We start from the raw sequence: 14,480 nt of genomic DNA, 5'->3' as shown, positions 1-14,480 counted from the left end.
TAACTATGCACTTATGAGAGGAATCCTCTCAATATAAAGTATCTAGGAAAGCGTTAAAAAAGGAGTCTCTTCCCTTTACAATATAATCATAGCTAAGATTCTTCAAAAGGCTATAACTATCAAGTAGGGACAGCCAGTGTGAAGCACCAAAATAGGAAAGTAGCAAAGGAGAGCTCATAGTGGTTGCTTGATCCTCTTGAGTTATCTTCGTCTGAAATTAGGCATTCCAACTTTGTCTAATTCAAGATTGGCTCTTGTTTCTTTGGGAATCTCTTGCTTGGTGAAGTAAATTTTTGGATTGGACCATTTGTGACTGTGTTTGGACAGTGTATCAGCTGTAGAGTTAGTTTCTCTATAGGTGTGATTGCACTTGAAGTTCTAGAAATGGTGAGTGATGCTCTGCAACTTGTACATGTGTTCCTTAACAGACCAAGGGACCTTGGCTTGCTGTTTGATCCATCTGATGAGCATCTCAGAGTCAACCTTTAGGATTACATTGGTATATCCTAGTTGAAGACCCGAGACAAGCCAAAGATTGCAGCCATTATCTCTGATTGGTTGTTGGTGCCTTCCCCAAAAGGGGCTGAATATGCAAAGATGAGATCACCTTGACAGTTTCTGAGAAGTCCTCCCTCTCCAATTCTTCCTGAATTATCAAGTGCACTACCATCAGTGTTAAGTTTCACCATGTCTTCAAATGATTTCCTCCAATACACTATAGTAACTTTGATCTCATGGGAGCATTTGTCAATCAGAAGGACCAGTTCCTTCTAACATATTGACCACTTAATTTAGAGAATTTCACTCTTGCAAAGGTTTGGTTGTTTTCCACCATATTTGGAAGCACACCTATTCTTCCACAAGTTCCAACATATGAAGATGGGTATGGACTGAAGAATAAATTTCTGCACATCATTTTTGTATTTAGTAGACCACCACCTCATTACCAAGTATCTTAGAGATGTGTATACTTTGTTAATACTTAAAAGGTCAGCAAACATACTCCAGTTGTGTCTGGCAAAGTGTCCATTAACAAACATATGATCAATAGCGTCTTGACCAAGTTTGTAGCAGCAGTGACATTGCATTGGAGACTGTCCAAAATTGATGAGCTTTTCATTTGTTGGTAGCTTGCCTCTAAGAGCTCTTCATAGTAGAAAAGAACATTTAAAAGGAATCAGGCTATGCCAAGTTTGAGTATTGATCTGAGTCTTGTTTCTTTTTTCCCTAATGAGCTCCCATGCAAAGGAACAACTGAATTCCCCATTGCTATTAGGCTTCTAAGAAGGTTGATCAAGCTTGTGAGGATGATAGTTGATGTGAGTTCCAGAATGGTAGGGACAAGATGAGGAGGAACTTCATGAATGATCAAGTATACATTTCATTGGCCATTGATCAGGATAGAAGATATTTTAGTATTGTCCACTCTACTACTTACAGATCTGAAATTTGCTAAGGGACCAACACCCAACCAATTATCCCACCAAAACATGCATGAACCAGACTAGATTTGTCATTGGATATGAGGTTCAATTTTGTGTTTGTTCTTCATTAGGTGCTTCCAGATCAGTGATTGTCCAATATACCATTTTTTGGTGATAGGATTAGATCTTTGACAATACTTGATTTTGAGGAATTCACCATATAAGGTGTTTTTAGTTCTGAAGATCCACCACTAATTGTATTGGAAAGACTTAGCCATATCTGAGATTTGTCTCACACCAATACCTCCTTCATCATGAGGATAACTTAGATTCTTCCAAGAGGACCAATGGTATTTTCTCTTGTCATTTTTCCATCCCTAAAAGAAATTTGCGGTGATGCTCTGAATTTGTTTGATGGTAGTTGCAGGTGGGGAACTAGCTGAAAGCAAATGAATAGAGAGGGCTTGAACGATATGTTGAATCAATGTAACTCTTCCTCCATAACTCAGAATTTTGGCTTGCCAACCAGTTATCCTGGCTACAACTTTAGCAATAAGATCAGAGTAGTAGATGTTTTTTTGTCTACCTATGTAGAGAGGGCATAGGTCGAACAAATTAACATATCGAATGTCGGTTTCAGGGTGTAGGCTCATGATATGACAATGACCCTACATAAAATTGCATGATTTACTTTTTAAATTGATTGATCTTTAATTTTTTCTTTTCAAATGGATTAATCCTTAATATTTTTCTTTAGCAATCAAACTTATAAATAGGGGGACATAAGTTATTTAGAAATTGGAATCGTGTACGAATAGTACTTATAGATATTATGATACGAAAATAAAAATACATATTTTTATGATTTTTTATTAATATTATTAAAAATCAATCCACATGTAGATTGCATTAACCTATATACATGGGGATCACGGGAGATTGAAGCAGTAACAATAGATAATTGCACAGATTAATCATTGCTCCTCTTAATAAAGTAAATTTTTCACATTGCTTTGTTACCCCATTTTGAGACATCAAACCATAATATATCATCAAATAGGTCAATCCAATAATTTCAAGATAACCATAATAATAATTATTTTTATCTATTTGTTTTATTAAAGAATGAATTCAATTTTGCAACTATTCACTTGACCTCTTCGAAAAATAAATAATAATATATTAAGAGTAGTGATTAAGAAAGTCAGTTGACTTAAATTACAATAAAAATGTAAACAAACTTTAAGAAAATCTTTACTTTGCTTTCCGCTGTATTTCTTCATTCTCAGATTTTCTTTTTTCTTTTTAAGATGAATTTCAAGTTTTAAAAAGTGATTTTGATCGGTTCTTAAAGGATCAAAATTTGTTCGAGAATTTATTCAAGAAATTATTTTAAATCTATCCTTAAATATAAAAAAATCATTTTAGTCATTTCTAGATTCAATAGTATTGTAATTTACTATAGCATATTGTAGATATTTATATCGTTAGTACATATTATTCAGATGACATAATACTATAAAAGTTATTTTAAAAGGTCACTCCAAGAGTTTATTAATACAAATAAATGCTTAAAAGACTACTTTTTTCAAAAAATAATATTATAAACTAATTACAAAAGGCACAAAGTATTTATTACATTTTTATTAATTATTAGGGCAAATAAGGTTTCTTTAAACCAGAATAATTGAAGACAAAGCGTCCATAATCATTCCATAACAGTAACCAAAGCCCCATCAAAAGGATATGTTGCAGACCATAATGAATGCTGCAAGCGGGGATGCAATCTTATAATCAGGTTCGCTCGAATTATTTTTGATTAAAAATTATATTATTTATATATAATTAAAATATTTTTTTATGTTTATATAATAGAAGTCGAACCCCTTCAATTAATATATATATATATATATATTTTTTTTTAATATTTAAATCCTCTTAGTGATAATTCTGATTCCGTTAAAACCCCTGATATAAAAAATTCTTAATAAATAAAATGCTTACTTCGAATAATTCCTACACAAAATACGAATCATAATTATTCGGATTATAATAGAGGTGCCACCAAAAACTCCATTGGAAATATATTATTATAAGGAACACACTCCAGGACTTCGCAGTGGATATCATAATGAGTGTACGTTACTTTCTCCCAGAAAAATCGATTTTTTCAAATTTTAAATAAGAAAAAAATAAAACTGGATCACCTAAAGCTCAGATTCCTAAGTTTCCAACCTTTCTTCTTAAAGGTTTTTCCCAAATTCCCTCTCAAATTTATAAAAAGCCTCTTTTTTTCCTCGGTTCTGAACATTTGATGTAGTATAAAAACAACCCACTCTCCGCCAAAAATAGACGGCGCTGCACTATAACGCCGCCGCTATTAACCCCCACCTTCTCCCAAGAAACAAAAAGCCCATAATTCTACCTGAATTTTGTTATTAAAGATTCATTTTTCTGTTCTATAATGTGGGTGTTTAGTGTTTTTCTTTAGCTATGGTTATAGAGTAAAAGGGTGTTGTTAGAAGGAGGATTTTTTTATTTTTTTTGGGTGGGTTTTGTTCAAAGATGCTGTGCAGAAAGAATTCAGTTAGTTGTGGGCGTGGGTCGGTGCCTGTGTATCTAAATGTGTACGATCTTACTTCCATTAATGGTTATGCTTATTGGCTTGGTCTTGGGGTTTACCATTCTGGTGTTCAAGGTTAGTAATTAATTGAATTGTTCCTGAATTTTCGTAGATCTATGTATATTTTTGGTTGATGAATTAATTTGGGGTAAAATTTTGTTTTAGTTCATGGAGTAGAGTATGCATTTGGAGCTCACGAGTATCCAACAACGGGGATTTTCGAAGGGGAACCGAAACAGTGCGAGGGATTTACGTTTAGGAAGGCGATTTTGATTGGATGGACTGAGATGAGTCATGGAGAAGTGAGAAGAGTAATGGAAGAGTTTGCTGAAAAGTATCGAGGAAATGCGTATAACCTTATAACGAAGAATTGTAACCATTTCTGCAATGATGCTTGTCTTAAAGTTTCCGGCAATCCTATCCCCAGTTGGGTAAATCGACTTGCTCGAATCGGTAAGTCTCTTAATTAATTACACGAATCAGCTATATGAATCATCATTTGAATCCGTTTTGCCCTGTTCATGTTCAGAGAATCCATAGTTGGCTATATTTATGTTGGATTCTTGTTTTCGAGCTTCTTCCTGAGTTTTACAGCATTGGTTCTTGTTCTCTTTTGCAGCTCAATTATCTTTGTTAATTAATCAGTTTTTTCACTCTGAAAAATAGCTTAATAGGAAATTGTTTCATCCCATTTCTGTATCTCCTATTATTTTGTTGCAGTTACTGTTCCTCTTTTAGTATGTTCTGTCCTTCTTTCTTTAGTATTTTATCTCTTTATTACCGTTTTTTTTCTAACTGTTTAGTAATGCTTTTATTTGAGTCAAGGTTTCTAGGAAACAATATTTTAGTGTGTTCTGCCGTGCTTTCTTAAGTAATTTATCTTGATTTCATTCCCTTTGTTTTCTTTTTCCAAATTATTTTGTAATGCGTTTACTTGAGTCGAGTGTCTATCGAAAACAATCTGTCTTTTTAAAGATGTCTTTTTAAAGATAGGATAAGGTTTTTGTACACAGTTGTTGGGTTATACCAGGTATATTGATTGTTGTTAGGAAATTAGTACGACTATGAGTTTATAGGATCTGCGCCTTGGACCCTGGTAGTAGTAGAGTGTAGTAAACGTCCTATTCTCAATTGAAAAGATGGTTATGGTTAAAGCATGTGCCTTTAGAAAAACTTATCCAAGAACTTTCATTGATATGGCTTTGAGTGACTCAATATTATTCTGATTCTTTCAAATTTGGCAACCATACTTGTATGAGAAGATGTGGTTAATTTCAGAACTAATCACGTCTTAATCCGTGTTGTAGGTTTGTTTTGCAATTGCATAATTCCAGCTAGCTTGAACTCGACCAAAGTTGGCCACCATCGTATCGAAGACAAGACAGGTGAAGGGGAGAAGAAGAAACTTAGAAGCCGCTCTAATAGGCTGACTCCATCGTCGGATTCATCATCTCCATCTTCGTCATGTTCTCCTCCGCTTGTCACAACCTCAAGCAACAGAAGTCGAGGCAAAAGCCCGGTGCCTTCATCTTCACCATTGATAGTCAATTCAATATAGATTTCTTCATGAAGAAGAAAGGCCTCTCTGCATGCTTTGTTCTGTTTTACAATTGATTCTTTCGCACCTTACTTTATAAACACTAAAGCTGTTCAGGAAGCCCTGAAAAGACTCTGTGCATGAATGATTTCAATGAATTGGGTATAAACTTCTTTGCGTATTTTATTATGATAGCTGCCAATTTTAGACTGAAGTAAACACAATATAAAATGCTGCAACATCTCATCAACTTAAATAACAAAATCCTGATGAAATTGTTTGGTTTATAAGTCATCAGGTCTTAGAGAATAAGTGCATCACGATTCACAATAATAATAGTTCAACAATCCACTTGATAAGACCTTTTTTTTCTTCTTCTTATAACTGAGAAGTTCCTAGGGCTAGCGGCACACGATTGAGAGAACTCGATGAAGGTGACTAGGAATCTACTGTACTTTTCCTTGAACAGAATAATTATATATACCTTTCTGCAGCTTTCGGCAATATTATCAGGCCTCCTTTTTCTTAGTGTTACCAAATCCATCCCCAGTTTGTCTACCAATCTTTTATTCTTGCGCGCCTATTTTTAGTCTTAAAGTCTAATGTTTTACCTGAAATTGGACCCACAATCTTACCGACTTCTTATCATAATTGGTACTTAAAAGTCATAACACTATCTAACTAAACCTACCAACGAATATAGTAGATTAAATTCGTAAGTTAAAACCAAATTCCACACTTTTATACTGAAAGGAAGATACCAAATAACAGTAACTTAGATCTATATACTATTCATGTTAAACACATAGTTATCTGAAAGAATAGATCCACTTATCATTCTATATCTTAGCATACAAGCTGAAGGGTGGGGGAGAGGGAAAAGATAATAGCATTTTTCAGAACAATGGTATGCACAGGCTTGATGTGCGACTTGACCGACTCCTGCACAGGAATAATACTTATATTATCAGCAAACCCGTCTTGAACATATTTCAAGATTCATTCACTATATGGAAACAGAAAACATACTTTCGGATTAATGAATTATTTGGTGCACACAGTAACATGCCGAACAGCAGTGTTGTTAGCCTTGCTTCGCTCTCATTGACTCGACAAAATTATCCAGGATCAGTGGCCAAGCAAGGGTCGAGTCATAATTGTTCAAGTCTGGAAAACTTATCTGTTAACTCAAAAACATCAAGACAGGAGATAAGACTTAGATCTTAAACATTCAGACATCAAACTCACCACAAGGCTTCCGATGGAAGCAATTGTCAGATAATAACCAGATTGCTCATATAAGATGACGACACGAATAGGTAATCAAAAAAATTAACAAAGTGAACTGAAGATTTACCTCGTTAACAAACCTAAAAAATCCCATCCACTGATCCATGTTTATAACCTTGTAATCAATCTGCGTCTGCATCAGTAATCAAGCACGTGAGTGTAGTCCTTATTACTATAATTTAGAAGGATTTACTCTGGCTCTTCATTCAACTTCTTTGGGTTATAATATATGATAAAATGACTAAAAGCAGCATGATTTTTCAAGGACAGTCCCCTTTTACAGGGAGGTCATTGAGCATCCACAATAAAAGGAGCTATAGATTGCAGCTGTGAGTTTTCAGTCAAACTAATAGCTTTCACCATAAAAAGAGCTCCAAAAACAACATTCTAAAGGGCATTATCAGATTCACCCAAGTAAAAACTAACAATTATATTGTTCTTGTGCCCTGCTGATCAAATGGACATTTTAAGTGAAATAAAAATCGGACTATAAAATAGCAAGAGGAGAATAGTGTAACTCACCCTCAAATACTGAATAAGACCATCAACTTGGGGTCGAAATTGAGACCCTAAAACGAGATCCAGCAGGAGACAAATGCTCTCAATGTCTATGCTCTTCTGCTTCTCCTCTAGGAAAGAGTGAAGAAAAAAGAAAACTGGCAATCAGAAGAAAAGAAGACACAGTTCAAAGATGCAATTTCATAGCCAGCCTCCAGAACATGCAATAAATGGGAAAACAATTTAAGAAATAGTTGCTACATGGAAAAAAACTAAACCCGGCATAAGAGGACATGCTGTTCTTCTCAGCTCCAAAGCCTTATATTTAATTATATATTTTGGAATATTATGAAGCTATTCTATTCTGTTTCATTTTTGTTCTCTTTTTCAGTCTAAAGCTGATCAATGTATCTTCCCCTCTGTGAATTAACTCGACTTAATGTCACATAACATGTGACAGTGGTAGCATCATACCTGTCAAGCAGTACTGAAATGCATAGGAGTAAAAATCCACAAAATTTGATGGCCTTCTAACCTTTTAAAGAAAGGAAAAAGTGGATCTTAGTAGGAATAGAACAATCCTTCCCACAGCAGAAGGGTACCCAAAAATTCACTTAGCATGAGCAGAAGTTAAAATATGATAAGTACCTCCTTCTCAAGTTCTGGAAGTGCTTTCTTCAATTTCTGTACTGTGTCAGCTCTTAATGCTTTGAGGCCCTTCCGCCACTCATTCTAGTAGTCAAAGCAATGGTGAGTTAACCTCAAGAAGCATACAAGCAAATATAAGCAAAAATAGATAACAAGCTGAAAAGTAGAAGGCAACTGCATAACATAAAAACAATTTAATGGTTCAAATCATTATTTCAGATTTCCAGAAGGACGAGCGGGGAAATGTTTGTTTATCATGTCAAATCAAGCATTTTACAATGACCAAAAAGCCAGAATAGTTGCATTCCTATGAAAAGCTGATACATATGTATCTTCTTGCATTTTAATAAGTGATGGGCTTCTAATGCTAGCTCAATGGAAGTACAAAATGTCATAGCCTAACCTCACTTTGGCACAAAAGTGACCCTTCTGTAAATCTGTGTGCTAACTACAACTAATTGGACTAACAACAATTCAAGTATACTTATAAATGGAGTAAAATGTAGAGATCCAATTAACATACCATGAATGATGCTTCATTACAACATCAAACCAGTGCATGACTTTCAATAGTGTAACAGATCAACTAATATCTCGACTTGATTTTCCTACAGTAAGCAGTTTTTTTACGAGGTTGGTTTCTGGTCCAACTTGCGAGCACCTCAAGAAAAGATGGCTATCGGAATCAAACAGATGAACATCGCATTACAAATGCGATGCATAATGGATTAAATCAAGTTGGGTGGGACAAGCAAACTTGATTTCTTTAGGTATTCACTTAATCTTACAGAGTAGGCGTTTTCTTTTAGTATTCACAAGGGGGAGTCCGCTGTAAGATCGTCCGCCCTGTACCATACAAAAGTTCATTCCAAAAGTTCAAAAACGGTAAAATGCTCAATATGTGACTCGCCTTAAGATCTGATTCAAATCTAATAGAGTACCTAATACCTATGGGTACATAAGAAATGTATTTAATGAATTCTTTTTGATGTTCCACCGGTACCTGCTACCTCCCACAAGGACATATACCAACTAGAAGATGGGAAGAAATGACCTAGTACTTGATTTCTACCTCCAATACGATTTGAACTTGAGACCTCATCGTTCTCCACCCACTTAATTAACCACCAGACCTTGGGGGCAACTATTATTTCAATATTTTCAACTTAATAAGTGTTGCAGAAAACACTATTACTTGATGAATGTTAGCTTCTAAACCTCACTGATCATAAACTTCCAAAACATAAACTCCGGGATGAGTTCTTAACAGAAGATTCTCTAGGCGCATGTAAATTTTCATTTGCATTGTATTACATGCCATACTAGACAAAAGAGTATCTCTCCCTATAAAAGTCTGAACATGCTCAAATAGGCATATCCATGTCACAGGTGGCAAAAGCATAATTCTAAATCATCCTAAGAGAAAATATGAAAAGACGCACATCAATTCCTCCATTTAACTCACTAAGTTTCCTCGGAAACAGCTCGGCCTGGGAAAAACTGTATGACTGTAATCCTGCCTAACCATTGCCTATTTCCTATGTTTTTACTCTGCTTATCAGCACGTGGGTTAAGAGTGGTTAAGCATTAAATAAACTTGAGACTTGAATCAACTTTTCAGCACCCTTCTCACTGGACCTACCCTTTGGTACAAACTTCTTAAGATAACAAGCAGACCCATATGCTATGCCTGCCTTATTTGACAACAACAACATACCCAATGTAGTCCCACTTGTGGGGTAACCAGCCTTATTTGACAACTACTGTAATTGAATTAACAGCCATAACAGATAAGTCACATTTGCCATTTCCAACTATAAACAAAATAGAAATACGTGAAAGGAAGGAACAAAAGCTGCCCGTGAAAGATTGATGAAGATGATAGAAACAGCAAAAACAGTGTAGTACATTCTGAAATGCTAAAGTAATACTAGTAATAGCCAAAGCAAATACATACCAGGGAAAAGTATCCTTGTTTTTCAGACTGCATTTTCCTAAAATTCAAAGTTATTGTTATTAAACCTCTGAAGATCCATGATACTTCATACAAACTAACAAGTAATCAAGTATTTAAGTAATCTTACCATGCAAGCATCAATATCCTGACGTCAGTATGTTCGACTTCCAAATCAGAACAAAGAAACTCAATTCCTTCAGGGCTAACAATGAAAAAGATAAAGCACATTAATCGATTGCAAAACTGAGGAACTTAAACAAACTCGTGAAACTGCATTAAAGGTGGAAAAAGTTGGATGACAAATTCAGAGGGGATCCAGGATTGGGTTCAGAAGTCATTGAGTTACTGGGTTCAAATAAAAATTATATTTGACCATATTAAGTTTCTTAACTCATATACAGGGTTTGAGCCAAAGCTAGTAGGTTCGACTGAACCCATAACTTATAATGTACATTTGCCCCTGAAAATATCCATATTTTTCTTCTTTCTTTTTCCAAGCATAACTTTCTTGCTTAAAAATCTTAGATTTCCTACGGATTACTACAAATGAAAACAACAAAAGATAACCTGTAATGCTCGGAATAATAGGATATGAACTACACTGCTGGGAAATAAAAATGGTAACGCATACTTACTCAATCATACCAGACGAAGCAGTGGCATATGTATAAAATAATTGATCGATACGTTCCAGTTCCTTACTTGCTGCTTTACTTGAAGCTGAAGCAAATTGAAAACATAGTGAGATAGTGTAATGCAGCTACAGTGCATACCTTATATTTTAATCATAGAACATAAATGAAAAAAAGAAGATTGATGTCTGAGTGGTCTGACAGGTTCAGTAGAATAGTTCTGAAGCACTATGAAAATGCTTCAGCCGATACAAGACAAACACCAAATCAAATGGGCCATCCAATTCATTTTCTTGAAGATCTAAGCACAACAGAAAAATAAATCCTAAACCTTCTAGATGTAAGACAATAAAAACAACATCTATACATTTTTTTTTTCTTTTAGATCACTGAAAAATCTGTCGGGGTCCAACCTTTAGGATCAACCGCAGCTTCCGAGACTAGTGGGTAATGAGCCCACTCCTCTATCCATCTCCACTAAAAACCAGACTTAGTTTGCATGGCTTGAGCTCGTGACATAAGCACAAGTCCCTCAACCTTTGCCACTTGAACTGAGCCAGCCATAAGCATGTCAAAATATTAATACCAAGACTATATTTGTTTGATTCCCATTAAGACATGTCACAAAAACTCTGACACTTCACTCTACTTTGAACTGTGAAGTGCCTTCCCCTCAACCGAGAATATCTCTATAATTTGGAACTCAAATTAATCATATCCAAACGTTCACAAAAATCAAAAACAAAAGCAAACTAAAACGAAAAAATACCAACTACATTAGCATCAAAGCCTACACCAGCCGGATTAATGGAGTACGGATGTTATCTTGGGCTGAACTTAATGATTATGTGTTCCCTTTTAGTTTGAGCTCAGGAGGAAGAGGGGTTAAAAGGTAAGCTGGTGAAATTTTCTTCATCTACTCTTTTTTTTATTCGGTTAATGAGGATCCTTATGATGCAAAGAAAAACTTGGTAGTGACACTACTCTGCCTGTGTGGTTCATAGCTGCATCAAGGTTGTTACAATAACCAGACTTCTGCAGCATGCTCACCACACCAGATGGTTGCAACTAGCACTTACACGGTCACCTTACTACCAGCAATTCAATAATCCTCATCTCTAATCAAACAACATTCGAAAAAAATAATAGAACATCACACATCAAATGCTCAATCAAGTACAACATGTCGTTTACAAGATTCTGATAAATGGACAAGTTATTACGGTAAAATCCTCTTATCATGAACGATTGACTCAACTCCCCATAAATTCCCAAAATTCGGAAGCCACTAATGTGAATTGAATCATTAATGATCACGTATCTCCACTCCAATTTCCAAATTCTTAGGGGTCACCTTACTACCAGCAATTCAAAAATCCTCATCTCTAATCAAACAACACACATCAAGAGCTCAATCAAGTCCAACATGTCGATTGCAAGATTCTCATAAATGGACGAAGTTATTACAGTAAAACCCTCTTATCATGAACACTTGACTCAACTCCCCATAAATTCCCAAAATTCGGAAGCCCCTAATGCGAATTGAATCATTAATGATGAGTTATCTCCACTCCAAATTCTAATTTCCAATTTCCAAATTCTTAGGGGTCACCTTACTACCAACAATTCAATAATTCTCATCTCTAATCAAACAACATTCGAAAAAATAACCAAACAACACACATCAAGTGCTCAATCAAGTCCAACATGTCGTTTACAAGATTCTGATAAATGGACAAGTTATTATAGTAAAACCCTCTTATCATGAACATTTCACTCAACCCCCCATAAATTCCCAAATTCAGAAGCCACTAATGCGAATTGAATCATTAATGATCACTTATCTCCACTCCAAATTCTAATTTCCAATTTCCAAATTCCTAGGGGTCACCTTACTACCGACAATTCAATAATTCTCATCTCTAATCAAACAACATTCAAAAAAAGTAATCAAACAACACACATCAAGTGCTCAATCAAGCCCACCATGTCGTCTACAAGATTCTGATAAATGGACAAGTTATTATAGGAAAACCCTATTATCATGAACACTTGACTCAACTCCCCATAAATTCCCAAAATTCGGAAGCCTCCAATGCGAATTGACTCATTAATGATCACTTATCTCCACTCCAAATTCTAATTTCCAATTTCCAAATTTCTTAGGGGTCACCTTACTACCAACAATTCAATAATCCTCATCTCTAATCAACAACATTCGAAAAAAATAATCAAACAACACACATCAAGTCCAACACGTCGTTTACAAGATTCTGATAAACGGGCAGGTTATTACAGTAAAACCCTCTTATCATGAACACTTGACTCAACTCTCCCAAAATTCGGAAGCCACTAATGCGAATTGAATCATTAATGATCAGAGTCATCTCCACTCCAAATTCCAATTTCCAATTTCCAATTTCCAAATTCCTAAGGGTCACCTTACTACCAACAATTTAATAATCCTCATCTCTAATCAAACAACAACCGGAAAAATAATCAAACAACACACATCAAGTACTCAATCAAGTCCAACAAGTCGTTTTACAAGATTCTGATAAATGGACAAGTTATTACAGTAAAACCCTCTTATCATGAACACTTGACTCAACTCCCCATAAATTACCAAAATTCGGAAGCCTCCTATGCGAATTGAATCATTAATGATCACTTATCTCCACTCCAAATTCCAATTTCCAATTTCCAAATTTCTTAGGGGTCACCTTACTACCAACAATTCAATAATCCTCATCTCTAATCAACAACATTTGAAAAAAATAATCAAACGACACACATCAAGTGCTCAATCAAGTCCAACATGTCGTTTAGAAGATTCTGATAAATGGACAAGTTATTATAGTAAAGCCCTCTTATCATGACCACTTGACTCAACTCCCCCTAAAGTCCCAAAATTCGGAAGCCACTAATGCAAATTGAATCATTAATTATCAGTTATCTCCAATCCAAATTCCAATTTCCAAAGGGGTCTACATGATCTAAAGGGAAAGAGGGGGGTTGCACATGATCTACAAAACTCTTAACAATCACAAAGGCATTAGAGAGAAAGGCAAACGTGGGAATTCCAATTGTCCGGAAAAGATGCATTGGAATCAATGATTAAATTAAAATTGAAGACGACGAAGAATTACCAGAACGAAACAAATCTGCGGCAGGATTGGTGGAGGCTGCAGAACCAGTTAAACCCTTCTTGGAAGAGGTACGAGGCATCTTGAGTAGGAGCGTCAGAAAAATCTATGATGATCCTCGGAGTGAACGGTCCAAGGGTCGAGAGAGGACTCGGAACTGCAAAGGGTTAATCTGTATATATATATTCGAAGGCGTACGTGTGTCAGTAGAAAAAGAGGAAGCTTCGCTGGCGATTGGGATCGACCATTGTAAGTTTCAGCTGAAACAGGTCCTCATCTGCTGTTACATATCTTTATAGGTAAAAATGAGTACATCTGCTCTGTACACATTTTTATTTTTATAATTGTTATTAAAAATTATTACAGAAATTTCCTAAATAATCACTATAATAAATTTAATTAGGTTCGTTAACTATATTTAACATATTTACGGATTATAGCTATACTTTAAGCTATTTTATTTGTATAATTCATAAGTTTGTATGATTCATTGGTACATTTGTTTGATTGAACTATTTTTGTAAAAACTCGAAATAATGAATTTATTCAAACACAAATATCTGAACTTTAAACAGCTATACAAATTATATTATACAAAATTACATTATACAAAAGTTACACAAATTATATTATACAAATTTCGAATTATACAAACGTGCAAATTATACAAACTCGAACCGTAATTAACGCTAAATGTTAGCGATGAATTGTAAATTAGCTAAACT

The 14,480-nt window shown here is 35.0% G+C and overlaps 2 protein-coding genes across 3 annotated transcripts; one reads left to right on the top strand and one right to left on the bottom strand.

The window, feature by feature from the left end:
- The first annotated feature begins 3,538 nt into the window (after positions 1-3,538).
- Positions 3,539-5,765, top strand: LOC129895112 (deSI-like protein At4g17486). The gene is made up of 3 exons (XM_055970763.1): positions 3,539-4,122; positions 4,213-4,500; positions 5,355-5,765. The coding sequence occupies exons 1-3, from the start codon at positions 3,990-3,992 to the stop codon at positions 5,603-5,605; spliced, it is 672 nt and encodes a 223-aa protein (XP_055826738.1). The 5' UTR covers positions 3,539-3,989; the 3' UTR covers positions 5,606-5,765.
- Positions 5,766-6,342: 577 nt separating this feature from the next.
- Positions 6,343-14,025, bottom strand: LOC129896287 (uncharacterized). Of its 2 annotated transcripts, none has more exons than XM_055972145.1 (10): positions 13,759-14,025; positions 10,613-10,697; positions 10,105-10,179; positions 9,978-10,014; positions 8,021-8,104; positions 7,847-7,907; positions 7,397-7,530; positions 6,942-7,007; positions 6,614-6,764; positions 6,343-6,526 (listed from the first exon to the last, which is right to left on the bottom strand). In XM_055972145.1, the coding sequence occupies exons 1-9, from the start codon at positions 13,835-13,837 to the stop codon at positions 6,669-6,671; spliced, it is 717 nt and encodes a 238-aa protein (XP_055828120.1). In that variant the 5' UTR covers positions 13,838-14,025; the 3' UTR covers positions 6,343-6,526; positions 6,614-6,668. The 2 variants fall into 2 exon arrangements, with proteins under 2 accessions (XP_055828120.1, XP_055828121.1); XM_055972146.1 differs by having other exon boundaries at positions 7,397-7,503; positions 13,759-14,023.
- Between the last annotated feature and the right edge of the window lie 455 nt (positions 14,026-14,480).

The sequence above is a fragment of the Solanum dulcamara genome, chromosome 7 (genome assembly GCF_947179165.1).
Source record: "Solanum dulcamara chromosome 7, daSolDulc1.2, whole genome shotgun sequence".
Lineage (NCBI taxonomy): Eukaryota > Viridiplantae > Streptophyta > Magnoliopsida > Solanales > Solanaceae > Solanum > Solanum dulcamara.
The sequence above is the reverse complement of the archived record's forward strand: the minus strand, read 5'-3'. Positions and strand labels throughout refer to the sequence as shown.